At 34.0% G+C, this 25,266-nt stretch overlaps 2 protein-coding genes across 2 annotated transcripts; one reads left to right on the forward strand and one right to left on the reverse strand.

Moving 5' to 3' along the window:
* Positions 1 to 3,966: 3,966 nt before the first annotated feature.
* LOC110641970 (plant intracellular Ras-group-related LRR protein 6) lies at positions 3,967 to 15,274 on the reverse strand. Its single transcript, XM_058145462.1, is given in 22 exon segments — positions 3,967 to 4,266; positions 4,683 to 4,738; positions 5,289 to 5,363; positions 5,708 to 5,804; positions 5,925 to 6,049; positions 6,658 to 6,762; positions 7,777 to 7,914; positions 10,240 to 10,310; positions 10,526 to 10,593; positions 10,675 to 10,721; positions 12,277 to 12,381; positions 12,825 to 12,903; positions 13,030 to 13,090; positions 13,180 to 13,257; positions 13,363 to 13,416; positions 13,419 to 13,431; positions 13,563 to 13,637; positions 14,252 to 14,327; positions 14,490 to 14,576; positions 14,692 to 14,828; positions 14,960 to 15,023; positions 15,210 to 15,274. Coding segments are annotated over 22 exon segments (1,752 nt in total). The 3' UTR covers positions 3,967 to 4,190.
* A 2,361-nt stretch (positions 15,275 to 17,635) lies between these two features.
* On the forward strand, positions 17,636 to 22,901 carry LOC110641973 (nuclear/nucleolar GTPase 2). Its single transcript, XM_058145463.1, has 11 exons — positions 17,636 to 17,955; positions 18,089 to 18,222; positions 18,668 to 18,797; positions 19,068 to 19,228; positions 19,670 to 19,771; positions 19,885 to 19,989; positions 20,385 to 20,513; positions 20,621 to 20,761; positions 21,245 to 21,345; positions 21,908 to 21,965; positions 22,379 to 22,901. Exons 1-11 carry the CDS (start codon positions 17,721 to 17,723, stop codon positions 22,757 to 22,759), a joined length of 1,677 nt encoding a protein of 558 aa, XP_058001446.1. The 5' UTR covers positions 17,636 to 17,720; the 3' UTR covers positions 22,760 to 22,901.
* The last annotated feature ends 2,365 nt before the right edge of the window (positions 22,902 to 25,266 follow it).

Consider the following 25,266-nt stretch of genomic DNA (forward strand, 5'->3'; position numbering starts at 1 on the left):
TACGCAATAAGACAACTCGGGCCGAGTTATTGTTAGATAAATAAGCCGTCCCACGGGCGCCTATCTTGAGCGAGGTCATCCACATCATCACTCTCGGTAAGGGCCAGCTTGTGATTTTGTTCAAGAGGAGTTTTAGCCGGCTTGCAACCCAGTAATCCAACTTCTGAAATTACATCCAACGCATACTTACGTTGACACAAAAAAATACCATTCGAGTTTCTGGCTACTTCAATCCCTAAGAAAAATTTCAGCTTCCCCAAGGCTTTCATATGAAAGCAACGACTCAAATAGTTCTTGAATTTTTGTACAGCGAAAACATCATTGCCGGAGATAATAAGATCATCCACATAAATAAGCACATTCAATTGAACAGTCCCAGCTCGAAAAGTGAACAAAGAGTAATCTAAATATGATTGCTGAAATCCATAAGCTTTCAGAGATGCAGCCAATTTCTCAAACCAACATCTAGGTGCTTGCCGCAAACCGTATAGAGATTTCCAGAGTTTATAAACCTTCCCTGGTGATTGAGAAGCAAATCCAGGCGGCATCTTCATGTAAACCTCTTCCTCCAAATCACCGTGTCAGAAAGCATTTTGGACATCCATCTGATGGAGTTCCCAATTCTTTGCAGTCGCAACGGTAAGAAATGTGCGCACAGTAACCATTTTTGCTGTAGGAGCAAAAGTCTCTTGATAATCTATGCCTTCAACTTGATTATTTCCCAATACCACCAACCGCGCCTTGTATCGTTCAGCACTTCCATCAGAATTGTATTTAATTTTGCATACCCACTTGCTTCCTATTGCTTTCTTCCCAAATGGCAGATTTTCAACTGTCCATATACAATTATCCTCCAAAGCCTGTATTTCTTTTCTCATAGCCGCTCTCCACCATTCATCCTTAACTGCTTCTGCATAAGATCTTAGTTCATGTCCTGTAGTAATGGCTGTCAAAAAACATCGGTGTTGTGCAGAGAATTTATCATAACCCACATAATATGCTATAGAGTAAGGCGTACATGAGAAATCAGATTGGGAAGGTGAGCATACTGAGGGGCTTGTTTTGATGGCGTTTGTCACATAATCCTTCAAACGAACACTAGGTTGCTTGGCCCTTTGTCCCCTACCTAGTTGCTTTTCAACAACTTCACCTCTATCCACTCCCTCACTGTTTTCATGGATCAATTCTTTCGTTTCAGGATTCACCTCACTTTCTCTACCCACACTTTCATCGTGCTCCTTTCCCAAGTTGTTCTCTAAACCATCAACTTCATCACCCAACTCCTCAACTCCATTTTTAATGAGTTCATCACCCATTGTTTTCTCATTTGCATATAGAAATTCTGTTTCAGCGAAAACCACGTCTCTTGATATAAAGTATTCTTTAGTTTCCAAATCATACAATCTCCATCCCTTCTTTTCAAATGGATACCCAACAAAAACACACCTACGACTTCTACTATCAAATTTATCTTTATCCCGATTCAGATTATGAGCATAGCACAAACAACCAAAAACCCAAACGTGTTTGTAAGAAGGTACTTTCCCAAAGAGCATCTCATATGGGGTTTTACCATTTAATAATATAGATAGAGTCCTATTAATTAAATACCCGGCTGCAAGTACACATTCTCCCCAAAATTCTATAGGTAAATTTGCTTGGAAACGCAAGGCTCTTGCCACATTAAGAATATGGCGATGTTTTTTTTTCACTAGGCCATTTTGCTGAGGTGTTCCTACACAGGAAGTCTGATGCAACATTCCTTGTTCATCAAAATATTCTTTCAAGCACATAAATTCACTTCCGTTATCACTTCTGACAATTTTCACATTTTTTTCAAATTGGCGTTTAACCATCACAATAAATTTCTTAAGAACACAAGCTACTTCTTGTTTTACATTCAGCAAATATATCCAAATAGCACGAGAGTAATCATCAACAATTGTTAAGAAGTAAATTGCTCCACAAGAAGTTGGGACTTTATAAGGTCCCCACAAATCACAATATATCAATTCAAAACAACCATCAGCTTTATTGTCACTAGAAAAGAAAATCTCTCTTGTTTGCTTTGCTCTAAAATAAACTTCACAAGTTTTATTAGTTTTCCTAACTATGCTACCAGCTTCTGGAATTAACTCTACCACCTTATAAGAAGGATAACCCATTCTCTTATGCCAAAGCTCAAAAGACCCCACATCAGTTACCTTGCTATGTACCGATATCACTCCCTTGAGAAAGTACAGCCCCTCGCGTTGCTTATCCGCTCCAATCAGGTTTATCAAATTTAGGTCCTGTATAGCACAAATTTTGTTAGTGAGTTGAATAACCAAATTTGAATCATTAAGTAGTTGTGATACAGAGATCAGATTGCAATTCAAATTTGGCACATAAAGGACTTGTTGCAATTTTAAGTCTCCTCCAAGCAACACAGTTCCTTCTTTCACCGCCAAGGTCTTATCTCCATTAGGTAACCCGACTGAGCATGGCACAATATCACGCAATTCACTCAAAAATACCAACGTTCCTGTCATATGATGGGAAGCTCCTGTGTCAATAATCCAAGAAAATATCCTCTGGGTACCTGTCAGCCTCTCATTGCCACCATTCTGACAAGAATTCAACATGCCCAGCAAAGCAACTCACTGCTCTTCAGTTAATCCACTAAGACCCTTTCGATCTGAATCTGTCACAATTCCACGCCCACCAACAACTCCAGTTGCTTGTGTGGCGTTGGCACGAGCAACTCCTCCCTTGCTACGTCTTGCTCCATTGCCACGCTTTTGACTACCTCCTCGTCCAGCAGAAGTTCCACGTGGTCTATTACCCCACCATTCTGGATAACCTATCAGCTGGAAACAACTTTCAGCATCATGTCCCTCTCAGTTGCAATTAGAACAAATTGAGGATTTGTCTTTATTCCCCCCCCTGAATTTCGACTACCTGCTCGAATTGCAAAACTCATAGGATTGCCTCTTTCTTCCTTGGTTCGTGTCATAGTTCGCACCCACTCTTACTAAACAACCATAGCATAGGCACGATTCAAATTGGGCAAGGGTTCAGTGCTCAAAATATTAGAGCGCACTCTTCCATATCCTTCTTCATCCAAGCCCATCAAAAACTGATGAACTCTCCCTTCTTCACGCTTTCTTTCCAATTCAATGGTAAGATTGCATCTGCAGCCTGCACAGATACACACTGGTATCTAATCATAGTTTATTTCATCTCACAACGTTTTGAGTCTTCCGAAATAGGACTCGATCGGTTGACCTTACTGTCCACAATTCGCCAGATCCGATCTCAGTTGCTGCATTCGTGGACCATTCCCAATCGAGAACCTCTGTTTAATATCCTCCCACAAATCCTTTACATTCTCCATGTGAGAGATGGTCGAGCGAAGCATCGGTTCAATGGTGTTAAACACCCAAGAAACCAGCATAGAGTTAACCGTCCACCAATCTTCGAGTTCCAGTGAGTGTGCTGGTTGCTTGACAGATACATCAATAAAACCATATTTCTTTTTGGCCCGCAATGTAGTCCGCATAGCTCTCGCCCATTCTTCGTAATTCTCGCCCTTCAACTGAACTTGGGTAATCAAGTTACCTGGGTTCTCATTCGAATTCAATGTGTAAGAACTAGAAGTTTTCTTCCCTGATCCAGAATTCTTATTTTTCTTTTCATCAGTCATGGCTCTGATACCATGTAAAAGAACTAAGAAATTTTGGAATAAGAATTCTGATCTTATTTTGGAATAAGAATTCTGATCTTTATTACCCCAGAAATAAAAGATATATATAAAAAACTACAGCTAACAAATAGGTTCCTAATCAAGCTAAACTACCAAAATTGTATCAGAATCATACAACAAAAGGTAAGAACATATATGTACACAAAAATTCCTAAATAAATGCCCTAAATAAATGCAAAATAAGTGGCAGCTAACAGCTGCCTTTCCAATAGAAAACGAAATTAATCCTAAAAAATATTGCATTCTATTATTGAAGCCATAAATCAACAAAATAAGTTAACACAAGCAGATGAGGAAATCAGCAACAATAAAACAAAGTATCTTATGAAAGGTAGCAGTGTAGCCATTTGTTTGTACACAGATAACAATTCCACACAGGAGGTCTTTCCAATTAAGAAAAAAAGTTGTGAAAGCAAGCTATGGTATCAAAATAAGATAGAACATGCTACTGCTCTAGAATTTTGTCCTTCAAATATTTCAGAACAGCCTTTGTTCCTCTATCTAAAATTGTCCTCCTTATGCTGTATGAACAAAAATAAATATAGACTTGTCATCAGGATGGTGCCTCAAATTCTCAGGGATGTTTGAATAGAAGGGTGGGCTCACTGATGTTTTAAGCCTTTGTAAAAGTTACTCGTAACAAGCATGAAAATGTACTTGAGTGTGCTTATAGGTAACATAGAAATTACAAGTCCCTTTCTCTCTCTTAAGATTCATTCAACAGTCCTTGCCAAGGAAAAACTTAATTGCCCAGGAAAATTATTTTTCAGGGTCATGAAGAAAATTTTCTCCATTCTATTTCAGAAAGTTCAATTGCCAACATAAGAAGTAAAAACTTATTAAATGTACTTAGTTCATGATACTTGTCTATAAACCAATTCAATTAGAATGAAAAGATGTAACTTGAACGAGTGCATAAAGTCGACGAGTATCATACCTTCTCAATGGATTCCCATCAAGTCTTAAGGCTTGTAGGCTTGGTTCAAGCAAACCCTGAACAGCCAAAAAGAAAGCCTTTATCCCATAATAACTAAATCAAGTCCAACAAACTTAATACAGATAAATGATTAATGATCTACAGTCGAGTTATAATGTCAAAAAGCAGACACAAAGTTGAAAATATAGAAGGTTGTCATAATAAAAGCTCATAGAAAAACAATTCTGCAATTATTTATGGACCATAACAATAGAATCATGTAGCCACTAAAGGAAAAATAATTCATGCAATTGTTTGTGGTTCACACATTAGAATTGGGCAGCTGTAAAAGGGCTTGTTCCTTTTAAAATCTTAGTTTATTTTGCTATTAATAGACTTAAATTCACACAACCCTCAATTAATCATACAACAGTTGTTCATAAGTAAGGACCATCATAGCTAAAATATCAGAAATTAGCCCTCATTCTGCAAAATGGAGAATTCATCAGTTGAACAGTCTCTTTATTCTTTGCTTTTCAGTTGGGGAAGAGAAAGAGGGAAGGGGGGAGGATGTTTCAAACAGGACATTCTATGGAAACAAATAGTGTAAGGACATGGTATTCTGACCAGCTCTGGTGGAAGTGCTGAAATATTATTGTCCGACAGGTCAAGCTCAGTAAGAGAAGTGAGATTTTTGAAACCCTGCATGGAAAAATTAACACAGTCAATAACTTGCTGGCAGGCAATGAACCAAAAAGGAATACGCTATTTTTTTTTTAAAAAAAAAGGACATAAAGACAGCACATTTATTTCAACACTCGATCAAATAACTAAAGACACAAAATTTCAAATTGGCTAAACCAAAAAAAAAAAAAAGATGAAAAAGTATTCATAACCCTTTTACATCCTAGATGAATCCTTTTCCAAATATCTTTTATATATCAACATAAAAGTCATGGCAAAAAAATGCTAACTTTAACAATTCTCACTCAAAAAGTGGTAGTCTTGTCTGCAGAACATGTTTTGCCTAAAAACACACATGTTACCTCTGGGATTGATTGTAAAATGTTTTGTCTCAGGTCAAGGATTCGCAGTTGTTGTAAGTTCAATATATCGAATGGTACCTCTTGCAATCGAACATGTCTGTCAAGTTCACACAAAAGTGAGTCAAACAGAAGATATTAATGAAAATACATGTAAAAGCGTAAATACATGATATTACAGACACACATACAGAGATATAGTCATTTCCAGCTAACCAACCTTAGATAAAGCTCTTGCAAATGAGGCAAGCTGGAAAATGCTGGATTTTCAGGTAATGAAGCTGGATTACCACTTAGATCCAGAATCTGAAGCATTGAGACTGCTTGAAATCCATTTGATGGAATCTGCAGATAAAGTAAAATCAAATGGTTAGTCCTAAAAATGCAGATGAGACTACTCATAAAAAGAAAAACACAAAGGCAAACCTTGAAATCCTTCAGGTGGAATATAAAGATCAGGGCAATAGGGTAGACAGTTCACACTAATGAAAGCAAGCAATATAACTTTTGTAGAATACACTCAAAAAGATAGGCATGTAAACAGGAATGGCTACAACCTCACTAAAGCCAGAAGATGTCTATATGCAAATCTCAATGGGTCAAAAAGAGGCAATGAGGATGTGGAAGGAGAAGGAAGACCTCACGAAACATCTTTAGAACCCAGAACTGATTGCAATGCCATTTTTTCTTTCTCATTTATGGATTAATCTTATGACAATTGATAATTCACCAGTTGATTCTTAGATACAAACTTAAACCACTTGATGGATATCAACTAACAAGAATATTAATGATATCAACTATTGAAACTTGTTTTTGAAGTTAACAAAAACAAGAACATAAAGATGATGATGATGATGATGATGATGATGACAACCCCAGTATCTATTTCATGTTTCTGCATTATCTTATTTCCTGGTACAATAAAGAATCATAAATTAGTTCCCTTTTACCTGTCCGAGTGGATTATAGTCTAGCTTCAAACTTGAAAGATTAGCAAGTGATTTCAGAATTGCGCCAGGCCACTCTTGGATCTTGTTCCTGGATAAAATCAAACTCTGCAGATTTGCATAAACATAAATATGAATCACTGACACTTCCAGGGCTTATTCGGCGCTAAGTCAGATATTGGTCAGTTAAATTTGAAGGAGAAAGTACAAAAAAAGTACCAAGAGTTTTGCACTTTGACACTTTGGGGTCCTTGGTTCAATCTGTTGACAAAATGGTACCCTTAGATTTACTCTATTAGCATTTTAAGGACAAAGATTCTAGCATAGTTAATTTTGCTGACATGGCAGTGCGTGTAATAAAATAACTTTTTCAAAAAGATGTCTTAGGTCCTACAAATAATATGAAATTTTTTTGTTAAGAAAATGAAGTAACAATTTTTAATGAAAGAAAAATCTATTTCATTGATTGTATACTGCCACATTAGCATAACTAACGGCATTAAAGCATCCTTAAGAGTGCTATTAGAGTAAAGCTCACGATACCATTTTGTCAAAAATTGAACCAGAGTCCCCAAAATGTCAAAGTGTGAAACCTCATGATATTTTTTGTACTTCTCCCACAATTTAAACAACAATCTAGATAAAATAATATAGATTAATTGCTGGGAATTATATTAGTCACATGGCATAAATTAAAATCTTTATTATGGTTACACAAATCGCCAACCCCAATAAATTTTTGGGATAAAGGTTTAGTTGAGTTAAGTATTATGGTTACACAAAACAATCATAGATACCCAGCTCAATGTGAAAAATGTCAATTTCAATGTTGGTAATGCCGCACAAAAATACCCAATCAATGGATGTTAAAGATCAAAAAAGTATAACAAGAGATCAGCTTTTATAAGATTAGCAGGCACTTGTTGACAGATCCTTCAAGCACAATAAGCATGTATCTATATAAATCAAACAGGCCATTTTCTGGATTGCATTCGTATGCTTCCCACATCACTAGAGAAGTTACCGACTCACATTCTAATAGTCCAAGGCATACGGAATTTTAGAGTTAAGATTTCACCTGAAACCCCTACTGTGAAAATAAATGACAGATCAGAAATTCACCTGGAGGGAGATGCATGAAGAAAGTTCAACTGGCAGCTCTTGGACGGAATTCCTAGAAAGATCAACTTTTACAACTTCACCTGATTCCCATACTTCTGATGGAACAGCATTCAAACCCAGCCCTTCAAGAGAAAGTTCCTAAAAGAGCACATTTTAATTGAGGTAAAGAAGTTGATAAAGAACCACAATGACAATAGAACACATAATGGAAGGAAATGATACTCTCAAAATTCTATTAATTCTCAATGTTCAAAATATGCCACCAAAACCAACATTAAAATACACCAATGTAAATTATTTCCAAATTTCTTCCTAAAATCTCTAGTATAAGAAGGTTCAGCGTCATATAGATCAAATATAAGGCATAGGATTACTGCAAATCATAGATGGGAATAATATGCTTAAACAGCATCGTAGTATAAGAAATGTTGTAGACATCAGCAAGCTTAGATGGTAACATCTCTTGATGTGAAGACCAATGACCTGACACTGAATTCTGTTCATTCCTAGGAATAGGGTTTAAAGATGAGCAGAGTTTGGTTCAAACTGAAAAAAACAATTGAACCAATCAATTTTGGTTTTTTTAGTTCAGTTTCATATATAATTGGTTCATTTTAAGTTTATAATATTTTCGGATATTTCAATTCAGTTCAGATTTTGAAGAAAAAAGTTTGAAAAAACTGAACCGTTATAAATTAATTGGAAAATTTATGAGACATGAAAGCCATCTGTAGTGTAGAGGTTAATTTGTTGAAAGAGTATCTGCAGGTCCAGCTTTCAGCTCCTGCTGCCATCTTCTATAGTTTTTTTTTTTTTTTTAATTGGAAAATTTATGAGACAAGAAAGCCATCTGTAGTGTAGAGGTTAATTTGTTGAAAGAGAATATGCAGGTCCAGCTTTCAGCTCCTGCTGCCATCTTCTATAGGTTTTTTTTTTTTTTTTCAGATTTTAAACAAGTATCCTAGCCATACCTATAATTCAATCTCAGTCGTCCATTTACACTATATATACTTCTTATTCCTAACCCTAGCTGTCTCCCCTTTTTATTTATTCTCCTCACCGTTACCATTTATTACTAACTTGCTGCGTTCCTTTCCATTTCTTATCATTACCATTCCCCTTGCCCCTTAGCCCTCACCACTGGGCTTTCTCATTTTATACCTCATTTTTCTTCTTCCCCATTTTACAAAACTTTACAAATTCTCCCTTTCCCATTACCAAAGGAGACTAGTCCTTTTTTCCCTTCTCCTTTTTCTTCTCCTTCACCTGCTGATGTCATTCATATATTGGGGGGAAATCATAGTACTCCAACTTCTGTATTGCATGGTTCTTCCCCAATGATTTCCACAAGTTCTAGAGAAATTTTCGTTTTTGCATGTAGTCTTTGTCTTTCATCACTGTAAAGGAGAAAATATTCATTGTTTTTTTACTGTGCTATGTTGAATGGATATTGTGTTGTTATATGCTTTAATCAATTAATTGATTTGAACCTGTATTGTTTACTGCAATTTTTTTGTATAGTTCCTACTGATTTTGTTGAGATTTATTTTACATTTACTTGAAAAATTGAAGAAGAAATTTTTGTTCATCCAAACAAGTTTCCTATTCTTCGAGAACTGATGAACCGAGCCAAACAGAACCGAACTAGTTTGATTTAGTTCAATTCAATTCAGTTTTTTCTCTTTTCAGTTCAGTTCAATTTTTAAAATATTAAGTTTGGTTTATTTGATTTTATGCATTTTCAAGTTGAACCAACTGATGCTTACCACTAATGAGGTTCAGGGAAAATTGTGCAGTGCAATATAAATCCATATTTTTAATATCTCACATGTCAAAAGCAGAAGTTTGGCATTGTTATCCTACTGAACATAATTTTAAATATTGTAAATGTTAACATGTTTTGAAAATAAGCCAAAGATAAAGCATGACCCCACAACAAAAGTTACCAGAATTCTTCCTAATATATTTGACAGCTCTCCAGCTAGAACTAGAAGCCTCTTATTGTGTGAATCTAAAATTATCTGCATGGCCACATTATGCATAAGGAGCCACAATGCCAGGGATCCAAGTTATTTTATATGGATGAAACATAAAAAAATGCACAAGGTCCAAATGATTCCATCTTTTTTCGCTGTTTGAGACGTAACTTAGTTAGAAGTTGTAACTACTTGTTTTCTTCATAACTACATCTCTTATCAATATTTAACAACTAGTCAGTACATTAACTATATTCAGACTCAAATTGAATGTGATACAAGAATTATATACCCACAATTTATGCAAGTAGCATAATAGCCTCTTTGAAGAGAGAGCTGGTATACAGAGACAACTAGTTGATTGCATTGACAGGATAACATGTGCTCCTAAATGGTGACTTTCTAGTTACATAGGCTTACTCAAAAGTAAACCTAATCTACAACTACAACATTCAAAACAATATGCAAGAAAAGGTTAAGTTCAAACCTGGGAACAAACAGATAACCGAGCTGCCATGGCAATAACATCCTCCTTTGCTGGAGTAGTAACCTCAGAATCTAAAAAGGAAAGATTTTTTTTTTTTTCTTTTAAAGTGATTTATAAGCCAGATATGTAAATCATTAATGTAAATCATGAACAGTTGGTATTGAGCCCAAATTTGGAACTCTAAAACATCAGAATAATTGAGAGGGAAAAACACCTTAGAGAAAGTAATGAACTTAGAATTTAACTATTGGTTATTTCACACGGGTGAAAAAATAAAAAGGCTTACCTTCACCTTCAGAAAGTCTACTTCGAAGATACTTCAATAAAGCAGGTGTCGGTCCAGAAACCAAAGAGCTGGTAGAAGGGTAAAAAAATATTTTACAAACTTGTTTACATGCAAAGAAAATTCACAGAGACCAACTCGATGCTCCACACCTTCGTAAAGTTCGCAACAGATTTCCAGTAAGCAGCAGTTTCGCAAAGTTATCATCTTTCCTTGACAATGAAAAAAAGATGTTCCATTATTTAAATACCATTTCAATGGTAAAGAACCAACAAGTTTTAATTCTTTTCAGTAACTGATAAACAAGTAAAAGAAAACAAAAGAAACCAAACATAATAAAAGAATACAGATGAACAGAAAAGTCAGGGTAATATTTTAAATCATTTAGCAGCATAAATAAACATTAAACATATGCAGAGAAGTAAACTATTCAAGCGTGATAGAATTGAAGGAAAAGGGTTAAGGGAAAAGCTCTATATGTTACATTCCTTCATTTAATGAGAAGACACGCTTAACTTTTAGAGCATCTTGTTGATAAAATGGACTATTTGTGCCTAACTTCATTCCAAAGGCACCTCGTGGAGGGAGAATTGCTCAATTCATATATGAAGCATTTTTACCTAATACCCAACCGATGTAGGACTTAACACACCCCCTCACGTCTAGGAATGGACATCTAGAGTGCAAAGTTTGCTAGACTAGACATCTACAAGTAGCCCAATATCGAGATTGGGATTTGCTCTAATTCCATGTTGATAAAATAGATTGGGCTTAACTCCATCCCAAAAGGCACCATTTGAGGGAAGAATTGCCCAAATCATATATGAAGCATTCTTTTCCCAATACCACCTGCTGTGAGACTTAACACACCATCCCACACCCAGGACTAGACATCTAGAGAGTGAAATTTGTAGGACTGGACATTTGCAAGTAGCCAAACATTTAGACTACGGTCGGCTCTAATACCATTTTGATAAAATGGGTTTGACCTAAGTCCACCTAAAAGGCACCTTATCAGGGGAGAATTGCCCAAGTTATACATTAAATAATTTTTGCCCAATGCCCAACTGATATGAGATTTAACACATCTAATGTATCAAATTGTGCACTATAGGATTCTATATTTACTTGGCCATAATAGAAATTAACCCAGTGATTATATGTTGGCCCCATGTTACTCAGACTTGGGTACAGGTGTCGAAAATGGGTACATAAGTGTGTTAAACTTCTGAACTTTTTAAATAGAAAAGAAAATATGGGGATATAGATCTAAATTTAGACAAGGGTGCTCGGATACATTATGTAGGCCAAAAGGGTTGAAGTAATGTATCCAAAAGAGGCCAACCACAATTAATTATCATATGCAACCATTAGATTCTCGAAATATTCGATATTTTTTAACTTGTTTTATACATATCCATTAGTTTATAGTTGCATTCTCTTTTTAATTTCTTTTTTTTTTTTTTTACCTATCCTTTAATTCAATATATTTTTCATCTTTAGAGATCTCTGTCACTCGAGTATCCATGTCGTGTCCCATGTCGTGTTCAGTAGGGCAAAATGAAGAGCCAGAGTTTTAGAGTGTTGGCCTATGGATAAGCCCCTGTACTCCACATGGACAAATTAAAAAAGATATCATTCCTTCATATTATCCAAAATATGTGAAACATATAAGCAAGGGTTCCTAGACTATTATTGTATTACATCCATTGATTTAGACCCAATATTCCTGAAATAATTTCACAACCACCTATTTTGCTAACCTTACCAATTTCTGAGGGCAATCCACTCAATGAATTATTTGAAAGATCTAGGAGTGAAAGACGTAATTTGCATGCCTCCTTAGGAAATTCCTTTAACTGCACATGCATGAAATAGTCAGTATTCAGGTCATAATTTAGTGATCCAGTACCCATGAATAATATCACTTTGCATGATAGTTTGCATTTGATTTAATCAATCTCTACAATTAGCTATGATTTTAAACGTTTCTGCATAAATCAATTAACTAGAAAAGAAGAGAAATGAATAAATTGTTATTTGAGCATTCCTAAATGATAGTGCAACTAAATCATCAAAGCAATTGTTGCGATGGTATGGATTATCAAATACTAAACATAGGTAAACTAAGGTGATGCAAATTCTTTAATTTGGAGTGCCAATGATTTCTTGTCAAATTTCAAGTGAAGCTGAGGTGATAAGATCAAAAAGACCACAGTACATTTGTACTCTAACCTATGTCAACAACCAAATAAAGAAAGAAGGTGTCCATCTTATTACAATAAAACACAACCAAACAGACCTGGTTTGAGTAGAGATCTAGCGTTGCTAAGTGACAAAGTTCCCCAATCTCTGCCGGTAAAGTAGATAGTGAATTGTTCCTAAAAATTTGACCAGACAAATACCAAATAAATATCAAAACTGGAACATTTCAAGTGAAAATCCACATGCTCCAACTACCACCTAACAATTCAAATGTATTCTCTAAAAATGGATGAGAATATGACCCCATATAAAATTCCATGAGGGAACAGCAACCCCTTATTGATGGTGGAATCGAAGAAATTCCTGCAGAACTCAAAACTTCAACAATTTATTAGGAGATATAGAAAAAAAAGGGGTATTGAGAAAGGAAACGCCTAGGTTAATTTACTCACTGTTCTGATGAAGGTCAAGACGAATGAGTCGTGAAAGGCTTCCAAAGTTATCCGGTATAACTGTCAGCATGTTCTTTGCTGTACAGATTGAAACAATATAAACATTTTAAAATTTCCATGGATGTAAAAATATTCTGATACTATTATTAGAGAACTGAATCAATAGCCACCACAAGTAATTACATGCATTTAGTTCTGTAAGCATGGTCCATGATGCCATCAAACTCCCAGAAAAATTTTTAGCTTGTTTCCCTGGCATGATAGAAGATTCATTAAGATACAAGAGACCATTTATCCAGATACGTATTTTGATCACTGCATGCAGCTACCAAAAAGCTAAACAGCCATTGTTGAGTAGTAAAGATGGCAAATATTGCTAATACCTCGACATCTACTTTTGTCAATTTTGAACAGTTTGCTAGGTCCTCAGGCAAGCTGCTGATAAAGTTGTTTGATGCCTTGGGGGAAAGTAGCACAGCAAGTTTTCATCAAAGATCATGTAAGATACTTAAATAAATAAATAAATATTAGTTTGAATTGATAATTAAGTATCATAAGTTTTAAAGTTTAGGTTTCAAAAAAGCCCCAATAAGAGATGTTCTTAGTTCCTAAATGTATATGCTATTGCGTCATATGGTTTTAGAATGATGATAAAAATTACAAATATGTTTCCCTTTTCCTGTCCTTTACAACTTGATATGCCTTGTCAAATATCTATTAGGGAAAAAATATGTTAAACGTATTTGTATCATATTTCAACATTGACTCCATAAATGAAATAGCATTACCAGCTATGACATTTATTTTTATATAGGCAATATTAATTTAGTAATTTGTTAACCCAATTATCAGTGATTGCCAGGAAAAAAAAACAAAAATTTTTGCTTTGAAAATGAGGCATTTGTTTATGGGTGATGTAGCCATTAAATGCAAGCAATCCCCACTCATCAGCATTAAGAAACTCAAGTTCAAATGTTACAAATTTTATCATTTATAAGAATCTCATGCTAACAATAGAAAATTTAAACGTTGTGTCAGATTTACTGGCATCACTAATCATGGTAAGTATTACCTTCAATTCAGATAAATCTAAACATCTTCCAAGTGAACCTGGAAGTTCCTTAAGTTGATTGCCCGAACAATCAAACCTAGAAGAATGAACACATGCACAATGAAAAAACAAACAGAAAAGATTAAGAATTTAACTATGACCTATTGGTCAAGCAAAGGTACAAAACCATAAGCATTTTTCATATGAATAAACTAACAGAAGTTAATGACTGCTATTGGATGCTATAGCAGATGCCTACTTGACAAGAGCAGCTGCTGATCCAATTTCCTCAGGCACTTTCTGTATCATGTTAAATGACACCTCTAATGATTTAAGCAGGGCAAGCCTGTCAAATAAATTGTAAAGAAAAATCCCTTGCTAAGCATCGAGTACAAAAGAAAAATGAACGCCCAAATAAAAGAGAGAGAAAAGTAGCAGCCTTTAAGTTTGTTAACACTTACTCTCCGATTGCAGCTGGAAGCTCCGTGAGTTTGTTATTACTAACATTCAACACAGTAAGTTGAGTTAAATTTCTCAGGTCTTCCTTTAAAGACTCAATATTATTATGAGCCAAAATCAGCTTTTGCAGCTCTACAGCCTACAACCAAGCAATAAGAAATCACTCCCCTCCAGTCAACACACTTTTACATAATAAAATACACCTCTGTAATCTTAGTAAGAAGCTTGCAAACATAAATAAAAACAAAAAGAAAATAAAAGAAAAATTACCTCCCACCACTTCTCACCCGCCCCGACTGCATCCAAACTTCGGTACACCTCATCGGGCACATCTCTGAAGAAGTAAATACATCAAGAAAGATAATTACCTTATTAATCCCCAAAATGTGCATAGAGAATCATCGATTAGCAAAATTTGAGCAATTTTCCAAATTGTATAGCTTAGAATCATGCAAATTGTATGGAGAAACGAGAATAGAGATTACATTTATCCATTTTCGAGTGGTTTTAATAGACTTGCTTAAGAGAACGATTGGAGAGGTTGAGAGAACCAGAGGCTCTTGCAGCTTTTAGGACCCTATCCATTCCTTATGATTATTTGACATGTCTTCTGCACCCCAAGACCGCAAAAGAAAGCTTTTAAAATGTTGCACTGAGAGGAAGAAAAACAGCTTTCCAACGCGGTTATCTTCGGTAATTTTTTGTCAGTGGATCCCACGGTTAATTACTTTCATGCAAAGTAAAATTACATCTTTAGGATGATTTAACATAAATTTTGGGAATTACCTCATTAAATTTTCTTAGATAAAATTGTAAAGAAGATTTTTTATTCCACAAAGTAATTAATTTTTATAAAAGGTTTATTAACCTAACATATTACGAAAACTATAACGCAATTAATTATTTTAGTAATAAATAACTTGTTTCTATATCTTTTTTAATAAAATTTGTCAAATACAATTTATTTATTGGATTTAAAATATATATTTTATGTGAAAGAATTTAATTTTTTATTAAATTAATAAAATTTTTATAATTAATTATTAAAAAACTATTAATTCATAAAAATTGCATGGAATGAATCATAAAATTTTATTAAATTGTTTTATTTTTTATAATAAAATTTTTTATTTTTTATAATAAAATAAATTACTTTAGAAATTTAACACATAAACCATTATAGTTATTAAAATTGGCTGAAAAAAGTAAATATGTTTTTATAGGATCACATATATATATATATATTATTAAATTATTTTATATAAGATTGCATATATGGAATTACGGCGTATAATATAATTTTTTCCTAGTTTTTGGTAGATTATACTAGTGGCTTTTGGCCAACAGACTATGATTACCATTTAGTATTATAATTGCCAAATAATAATGATAATAATAAAATAACTTGTCATATGTAGAAATTTGAATAAACGAAATTATTAATTATTATGTTATTTAAAATATTAAGAGTTTTTTATTTTTTAAATTTTAATAATATGTTAAATAATTTAAATGATCCAATTTAAATTTAAAATTTAACTAAAGGCTAACTAAGAAATTTAAAAATAATGAATTCTTCAAAAATAAAAATTCTTATTTTTTATATTTTTTAATAAATTATTAAAATTTTTATATAAAATAAAGAATAATAAGAAAAAAATATATTTATTATTTGATTATAACTTTTTTAAAAGTTAAACAAAAACACAATTGAAATGATAAATTACTCAAATCAAAGTGTAATGCATCAAGAACATAAAAATGGTGGAGCATAGCTCCATTCAAATCATGAAAAGAATAAGCTATTCTATAAGTATATTGATTCATAATTTTATATCGATCGTGAATAATATATATGTGTGGTTTATATGAGAATAAAGAATTGATCCGCTGAACTTTTCATAAACATAAAATAAATATTAAACGAGCTATGATGACCAAGCCACCCAAAATCAACTCGAGAAGCACTAGCATCCACTAAGGCATCAATATTGCATTGAAGCTGCGCAACATTTGGCGATTGCCATTTTACTTGAAACATTATCTAGTACACTCACGAGGAGTAGAATTGCATTCTCAAGCTCTTGGCCATTCTTGAAGAGTATTATGCTGCTTAACCTGCTTAACTCATTGGCGAGCTCCTTACCATAAATCAGGAAGACCTTTTTGTAGAATTACATCATCGCCTTGCTACATGAGGAATCAAAGACCACCTATTATCAAGAATTATCTTAAAAATATAAAATAATTGTCATATATTATATTTAATGAATTTAGTATTTTAATGCTTTACTGATTTAATCTATTATTCAATTCAAATTTATATATTTTATAAGTTGGGTGAAAATAGTTTAACATTCTTAAATCCATCAAAAGGATTTCATTAATTTATAAGTTTTTTTCCTAATGAAATATGTTGATAATATTTTCATTTATTTTGTTAAATTTATATTTATCTTAAATTTTTATTTCTTAATTAAATTTAATTTTTGTTATCTACTCCTTTAATTTTTTTTTTTTAAATATTGCCCATATCATCATTCATTTTATTAATATGCTGGTGCTAAAAAAATATATGGCAGTTAGGGACGACAATGTATAAAATATTATTATTATTTAAATTAATTTTAAATTTGGTTATAATTATTTCATATTATAAAAAAATTTTATTTAATATAATTAATAAATAATTTATATAAAATATATTTTTATTAATAATTTATATTTTAAAATTTTAATATTTTATAAAATAAAATTAAAATAATCAAAAATAAAAATATAAAATTTTATATATTTTATTTTTATTTAATAAATTATATATTTTAAAATAAAACCCAAAATCATCCCGATAATTGGGCAGACCCGGATCCATATTTCGTCTAGTCTGGAACAGGGCAAAAGGCACAACCCAATTCACCCATTTGTTTGGTTTAGCGCATACAAAACATTGGATTAGAGCTAAGCCTCAAGCGGCACCGTGTTTTATATTGGCAGTTTCCTTTAACAAACAAGTGAAGTAACTAAGAAGAAGATGGTGAAGAAGAAGGAGAAGAAAGCAAACGTCTCCGGCAAGCCGAAGCACTCTCTGGACACGAACCGTAACAATGGTACCCACGATGGCTCATCGCGTAGCGCCGCCACTGTCCGCCGTCTTAAGATGTACAACACCAAACCCAAGCGGGATAGCAAGGGTAAAATTTTGAAGTATGAGTTGCAATCCAAGGAGCTTCCCAACACGCGCATCCAACCTGACCGCCGGTGGTTTGGTAAATTTCCTTTTAGACTTGAATGGATTTTTCAAGTTGATTGATCCAATTTCTTTTTATGCTGCAAATTTGTAAATTGAGTTCATTCATATATATGTAAAAATAATTAGCGTGTAATTTATATTTGTTGTAGGAAACACACGGGTTGTAAATCAAAAGGAGCTTGAATTTTTTTGCGAAGAGCTCCAAAATCGGATGTCAAGTAGCTATAATGTCATATTGAAGGAAAGGAAGTTGCCACTATCCCTTTTAAATGACCATCAGAAGGTACGAGTTCTTTGTAAATTGGAGCTAGCTTTGCCATTTTAAGAAGCACTTTTTATATCTTTAATGCACGCAATGGATTTGTGTATAAAACTAGAGCAATTCAACATTTTGAAAATTATGGGGAATCTAAGAACTAACTCATACATATGCAAAATGTTAATTAGATACAATTCTTATGATCTATTTTAGTACTTGCTTTTAGCTATTCAATGACGGACTGCCTCAAATTAAGAGTTCAATTCCTTTAGTTAAATGCTTGTTTTCAGAAGCATTATGTATGAGTTCAAACCTGGTCTGACAACAAGTTCACATTTGGGAATTTAGGATTTTTCCTTCACCCAATTGCCTCTAGTTTAATTTCTTAAGCAATGTTTGGTCATGCAAATTGTACCTTGAGTTTCATTCTAACTTTATGTTTCCATTTTCATATTTTTAATATGTGAAGCAAGCCAGAGTACATCTTCTTGATACGGAGCCTTTTGAGGATGCATTTGGACCTAAGAGGAAGAGGAAGCGCCCAAAGCTCTTGGCGGCAGATTATGAGTCTTTAGTAAAGAAAGCTGATGGTTCTCAGGGTAAATTAACTAGTTTTTGCTCTTATGCTTTCTTTTCTGTGTTGCGTGGTGGGGAAGTGGAGTTAACTGTTTATGTATGTCTTTGTTGATATGGACTTGGTATCTAACAAAGCTCAATGACGGAAAAGGATTCTTATAGCCAACCCCAACTATTTTGGGATTAAGGCTTAGTTGTTGTTGTTATCTGTCATTTTTAAGATTTGAATATTAATGATATTATTGAAGAGATAAAGAGGCGATGTGCTGAATAATTTGTTTGTAAATTTGCAGATGCTTTTGAGCTGAAGCATGGTTCCAATGCATCTGCAGAAGGAAGTGAAGTAGATGGATTTAGGGACCTGGTTCGGCATACAATGTTCGAAAAGGGCCAAAGTAAACGTATATGGGGTGAACTCTACAAAGTTATAGACTCATCAGATGTTGTAGTGCAGGTCATTACTTTTCCTTGTCCAAATGAAAAAAGCATTTATTTCCTTGCTGTCCTCTTCTATCATGAAGAATGATTATATTAGAAAACATAAAAAAAAAAAAGTGAGGTATGAGATTAAACTTTGTTATCTTTTTTGGCTATTATATAAAAAGTTGAAAATACAGTGTGTGTCATCATATTATTAGGCCTGACAATTTCTATGTTTGTTCCTGCTGTGATATTAGCAGACGTGGAGATCCAGTTTATGGATCATGCTTAGAACATTTCATTTCCGATTTCATTGCACATGCTTTATTGTCATTCACCTAAGCTTCTGATTGTCTTTTACCTGGACTCCTCTCTCTCTCTCTCTCTCTCTCTCTCTCTCTGTTGATGAGTAGAAATCTATTGAACTGGTTGGGAGTTGAGTTCTCAAGCTTTTTTATCTGTTCATATATTACAGGTTTTAGATGCCAGGGATCCTCAAGGTACTAGATGCTATCATTTAGAGCACCATTTGAAAGAACATTGCAAGCATAAACACATGATTCTTCTGTTGAACAAGGTCTGGTGTACTTTCCATGTATAATCTTATCATGTGTAATTTTTCCTTTTTTTTTGTTCTTTTTCTTCTCCCCTGAGGTGCTGTTTGTAAATACTGGTACTTTCTTTATTCAGTGTGATCTTGTTCCAGCCTGGGCTACAAAAGGATGGTTGAGGATACTATCCAAGGAATATCCAACTCTAGCATTCCATGCAAGCATCAATAAGTCTTTTGGCAAGGTACCATATCATAGATTAAAAGTCGAAATCACAAACTATGATTCTTACCTCAGCAGCTAAGCATGCTTTTCCTAGAATCCAACAATCTATAGTATGTTTACATTTGTACATTTGTATATTAAGCATTTTGATTTCAGATTTCTTTTTGTTCTATGATCTAGTTTCAGCATTTATTTAGTGCATTCTATTGTCTAGTCTCTGATTGTCCATTTATTCTTCAACAGACTATTTCGTTTCTCCAAGGCCTATATTTATAGGATGATATAGTGATAGAAAAAATATGGAGCGAAAATCTTCATTCTGTCTACCTTAAGATCTTGTTCCCTGTTCAGTAATTTTGTATAGTGTTTGGATTTGCAATCCTAATCTGTAAAACTGATTCTTCTTAAATTCAGGGTTCTCTTCTGTCCGTATTAAGGCAATTTTCCCGCTTAAAAAGTGACAAACAAGCAATATCAGTGGGATTTGTTGGTTATCCCAATGTTGGGAAGTCATCAGTTATCAACACACTGCGTACTAAGAATGTAATATTTCCATTCACCTTTTATTACTTGTGAATTGTGAGTAGATGTTGATGCAATCCATTTAGGTGGTTCATTTTGATTTGTTAATTTATTTTCTTCTTTTTCAGGTTTGCAAGGTTGCTCCTATCCCGGGGGAGACTAAAGTCTGGCAATATATAACATTAACAAAACGGATCTTCTTGATTGACTGCCCTGGAGTTGTTTATCAAAATAGCGACTCTGAAACAGATATTGTATTAAAGGGTGTGGTATGTCTCTTGTCTGTTTTCTTATGTAGAAATTATATGTCTCTTGTTCGTTTTCTTATGTAGAAATTATCTGCGTGCAATGTGTGGCAGTCAGTCAACCTTTTTCAGCATGGGCAAGGTCATGTGCTAGGTTTTTATTTATAAAAACTGTTGGATGCTTTAAATAACAAGAAATTATCATTGAAGCAAATAGTTTTTAGAAGGCTAGTATTAAGAACAAGCCAATTTTTGAACAGGTAAAAGTTGGATTCACTGATTGCAGATTTTATCAGGATGCTAGGCTGAGGCTAATTGTCATGGGTGAAAACTGAGTAATAAGAACTAAATGAAAAATGGTTCCTATTATGGAGAACAGAAAATTTAAAAATAAGCCAAATGGGAGCATTGGGTTTCTCTTTCATGCTTGCATGATTCTTTGTGTACATTTATTCACTATTTAGCATTTACCCATACTTATTTATGGGTGATTGGGGTCCTCTACAGGTACGTGTCACAAATTTGCATGATGCTGCTGAACACATAGGAGAAGTCCTGAAACGTGTCAAGAAGGAGCACCGTGAAAGAGCATATAAAATAAAAGAATGGTGCGCGACCTCTGCTCTATGATTGCTTTATTGTGTGTGAATAAAGCGATTCAAGCCTTTTGAACATGAATGGCAATCCAGAGGATTATGGTGTTCCCTGGATTGTTTACACAGGACCCTTACCGTCATAAGATCCTACAGCCATAATTACTTGTGCTGATTTTCTTAACTACAAAGTGCCTATTGCTTTGAGATTATGCATCTTATTTGCTTTAATCCACTTGATATCTGAAAAGGCAGAGTTTTCAAATTTTAAATAATTAAATTGCCTTGAATCTGCTTGGCGTACTTTCCTGCATGCTTAAACCTGCTAGGCATACCTTTACTGCTTGCTTCATTTAAGTTGTTTTTTTTTTTGGTTGATGGAAGTTTGTCTTAGTGCTTAACAAATGAAAGAAATTCTAGCCCTTAAAGAAATGGGAATTTTGAGATCTTTTTCCTCACGTTTATGCATATTTTAAAGATGTAACCCTTTCTAGCATTTGAAATCAGTTGCGATTACTTTTCAATGACATTAAATGTTTAATCTCTGTGAATAAACAGTATGTCCTATTGTTGTTAGGGATGATGAAAATGACTTCCTGGTTCAGCTTTGCAAATTAACAGGCAAACTTTTGAAGGTACATATCATCTCTTAATGCTTGATATCAAGTACTACATTTATGAAGCATTTTTTTGAAAAATCAATAAAGTGCATGCTATAATTGCTTACTAATCTGGTGCTTTAATGTCTATTCCATTGCTTGGAAGGAGATTCTAGACCTTGGCTGTGATTCTAACCGGTACATTTAGCACAAACTATAATATTGTGTCTCAAAAATGTGGCTGCAAAATAAGTTTGCTAAAGTTGGTGATTTTAATTTTTTGGGTTCGCAACTTTTTTTTTTGGGCAAAATTTTATGCAAAAAAAGTTATCCACCATCCCAACTAAATTGCACCTATCATCAAAATAACTGGTACAGTGTCTCTTAAATCTCTTTTTTTCATTCTTAGCTTTGGAAAGATAAAAGGGTGTCGAATATGTTGTGTTCAGGGTGGTGAACCTGACTTGATGACTGCAGCAAAGATGGTCCTTCATGACTGGCAGAGAGGTAGAATAGCTTTCTTTGTCCCCCCACCATGGCTAGAAGATGACTCCCGAGAGGAGCCTAATGCAGATAGTTTAAATGAGGAGGCTGCAGAGGATGATAATCAAGCATCTGCGGCTTTTAGAGCCATTGCGAATGTCATTTCGTCCCAGCAACAAAAAAGTGTCCCTGTCCAAAGGGATCTTTTTAGTGAGAATGAGTTAAGAGGTGATGGGGCTGACCAGTGTCTGGCTGCTGAGTGTGAGAAGCCTGAGCAGCCATCAGGGACGGAGGATGAAATGGATGACGAGCTTGCAACTAAAGGAAAAGTTGAAGCAACTGAATAAGGTGGGTTAGCCTTTTCTTTTGTGGTTTCTCTATCTAGAGAGATTAATTTTGAGGTCTTTGGTAGGTTACATAGTTTTTGCTTTACGAGAAAATTTGTATGGTGCATTTTAAGTTCAATAATATGATGTTCCCTTGGACTAATTCTTTTAGCATAGCCTGTCTGTGCTCGTGCTTATGTGAGGGGAAGAATTGAGATAAAGAGAGATTTTGCAAGATTGCTATTATACCATATTATCGTTTGATTGTTTCATATGTTAAACATGCTCAGATGAAAAATGTTTCTTGATTGCTCAATATTGAAGTCCAAAAGGATAATTGAGCGCAGATAATAATTGAACAGGTCACTCTGTATTTCATTATCTTTAAATTGCCATCTTCCAAGCTGTATGTATTTTTGAAGGCCAAAATGATCAATCCTTCCCATGAATTTCATTGGCTCCTTTATCAAAGTTAACCATAAATACTTATCCATTCTTAAAGTGCTAATAAGCACTGTGCTATTGAGTTTGTGGCAATGCAACACAACGAGGTCAAAGTGCTTGCCAAGTTTCCTTGGGGAGGAAATGGCTTAGTGAGTTTGTTGGAATAGCTTCAACAGACACCTGTATATTTGACACTTGGTTAGGGGTAAATAAATGGCAAAAATGTTTAATTTAGTCTCTGTATTTATTAGAAAAGTTTAATTCAAGTACTATTGTTTCTAAATTAATTTAAAGTTTTAATTTAAATTCAATTTAATTTAAAAATTAAATTTTATGGATTAAATTTCTTGATTTTTTTATTTAAATAAAAAATTAAGAAATTTAATTTTTTAATTTTGAAATTAAATTTCTTGATTTCTTAATTTAAACTTAAAAATTAAGAAGTTAATTTTTAATTTTCTTTATTTATGGGTTAAATTAAACTTAAATTTTAGGTTAAATTAGACAAAATATTAAAAATGAGTTGAATTAAATTTTTCTAGTAAAGGCATAAGTGTAATTAAACTTTAAGTTATAAATAAATAAATAATTTACTACTCGGCGTGTTTCACAGTTTGACCCTTTTTAATGGTATAAATTGTATTTTCCGACTTCCGATTTATTTTTTTAAAAAAAATTACTTTTCCAAGGATTTTAGAGATGAATTTCAGAATTACTTGTTTGCTTATGTGTGGCATATGTATATGATTAAGGAGAAACAAAGCAATAACTAAAGAACTAAGAAAGCCTGCTCCTGTTTCAAGGGACATTCAATACTCGGTCATTTCTCGTCCAATGTTTGGCATGCTTATGGTTATGGAAACAACATCGATCCTAATGGTGCAAGCCACCATATATACACTGCTGTGAGACTTCTCTTCACAACATTTACAGGCTTGATCCTTGGGATAATGTTCTGAGATCTTGGCTCCAAGACATAAGCTATCTATGCTCAGGAACTAATACTAAATATATACGAGTGTAAGCTGGGAGTACTGTTTCCATCTTCCTTCTGACAAGGACATCCCCATATGACTAATTTTTAGGACAAAGCTACAAGATCTTTTTAATGCAATGGGTTCAATGTTCGATGCTGCTATGTTCATCAGGTCACAGAATGGAGACACTGTGCAGCCTATTATAGCTATAGAGAAAGAGCTGATGGAACGTACTCAGGCTTGCCATATGCTTTTGCACAAGTAATCTACAACTTATCACATATTATGCAGTAACTTAACATTCCTCTATCTACAGTATTTCTTTTATTTGATCTTCTGTCGCAGGTTGCAATTGAGATTCCATATATTTTAGTTCAAGGTGCAGTCCATGTATGTTTTCAGACATCTCGGTGGTTTAACTCTAAATCAAAATTTTATCTTGAAGTTGATGATTTGGCCTTTTTTTAATTTTATTCGAAGTGAGTTTAGGTTCTAAAAGAATGAAAAGAAATAATAATTAGTCTTGCAATCTTGCATTAAATGCAGAAATGCATAGAGCAACACAACTCGGCCATCATTATCTTTGGACGAATGGATTTGGTCTTAGCATATTGGTGGTGGTGGTGGCAGTGTCAATTTATCAAATTAAAGAGATCAGACAAACAAACGTTCATCGAGTCAAAAATTTATAAGCGATGCATGTTGTGGGTCATGCAATGAGATTTCTGATAAAATTTGCCTCATTTGACTTTTGCAAATTATAAGAACTGTAATAAGTTGGTTTATATGAACCGTGTGAGATTAGAACACAAGGATTTTCTATTTTCTTGGTTTGGTGCGCACGCCATGCGCAGTACCTCTCTCTCTTGGGAACCCACTTGAGTATAGGTCATGATAAGGCCTTTTGGGGCCGGGAGTGAAAAAAAGGCCCCTCAACCCCTCTACCATGGATGGTGAGCAGCATGAAAACATTGGATTGATTTGATTGGGAATCTAGTCCCCATTTGATAATAGCCTCAAAAGCCGAAGGGAACATCCCCTCCTGATCCTGCTATATGTATGGACCAACCCCATCATACACAAAACTGCTTTTGGGATATGATTAAA

This window comes from Hevea brasiliensis, chromosome 4, assembly GCF_030052815.1.
Source record: "Hevea brasiliensis isolate MT/VB/25A 57/8 chromosome 4, ASM3005281v1, whole genome shotgun sequence".
Classification (NCBI taxonomy): Eukaryota; Viridiplantae; Streptophyta; class Magnoliopsida; order Malpighiales; family Euphorbiaceae; genus Hevea; species Hevea brasiliensis.

Bases quoted from the DNA above. Each gene is read 5' to 3' on its own strand.
- LOC110641973 (XM_058145463.1), top strand. From the start codon at position 17,721: ATGGTGAAGAAGAAGGAGAAGAAAGCAAACGTCTCCGGCAAGCCGAAG. The intron at 19,990-20,384 runs GTACCATATCAT...TCTTAAATTCAG, and splicing joins TCAATAAGTCTTTTGGCAAG to GGTTCTCTTCTGTCCGTATT. The intron at 20,514-20,620 runs GTAATATTTCCA...CTTCTTTTTCAG, and splicing joins ACACACTGCGTACTAAGAAT to GTTTGCAAGGTTGCTCCTAT.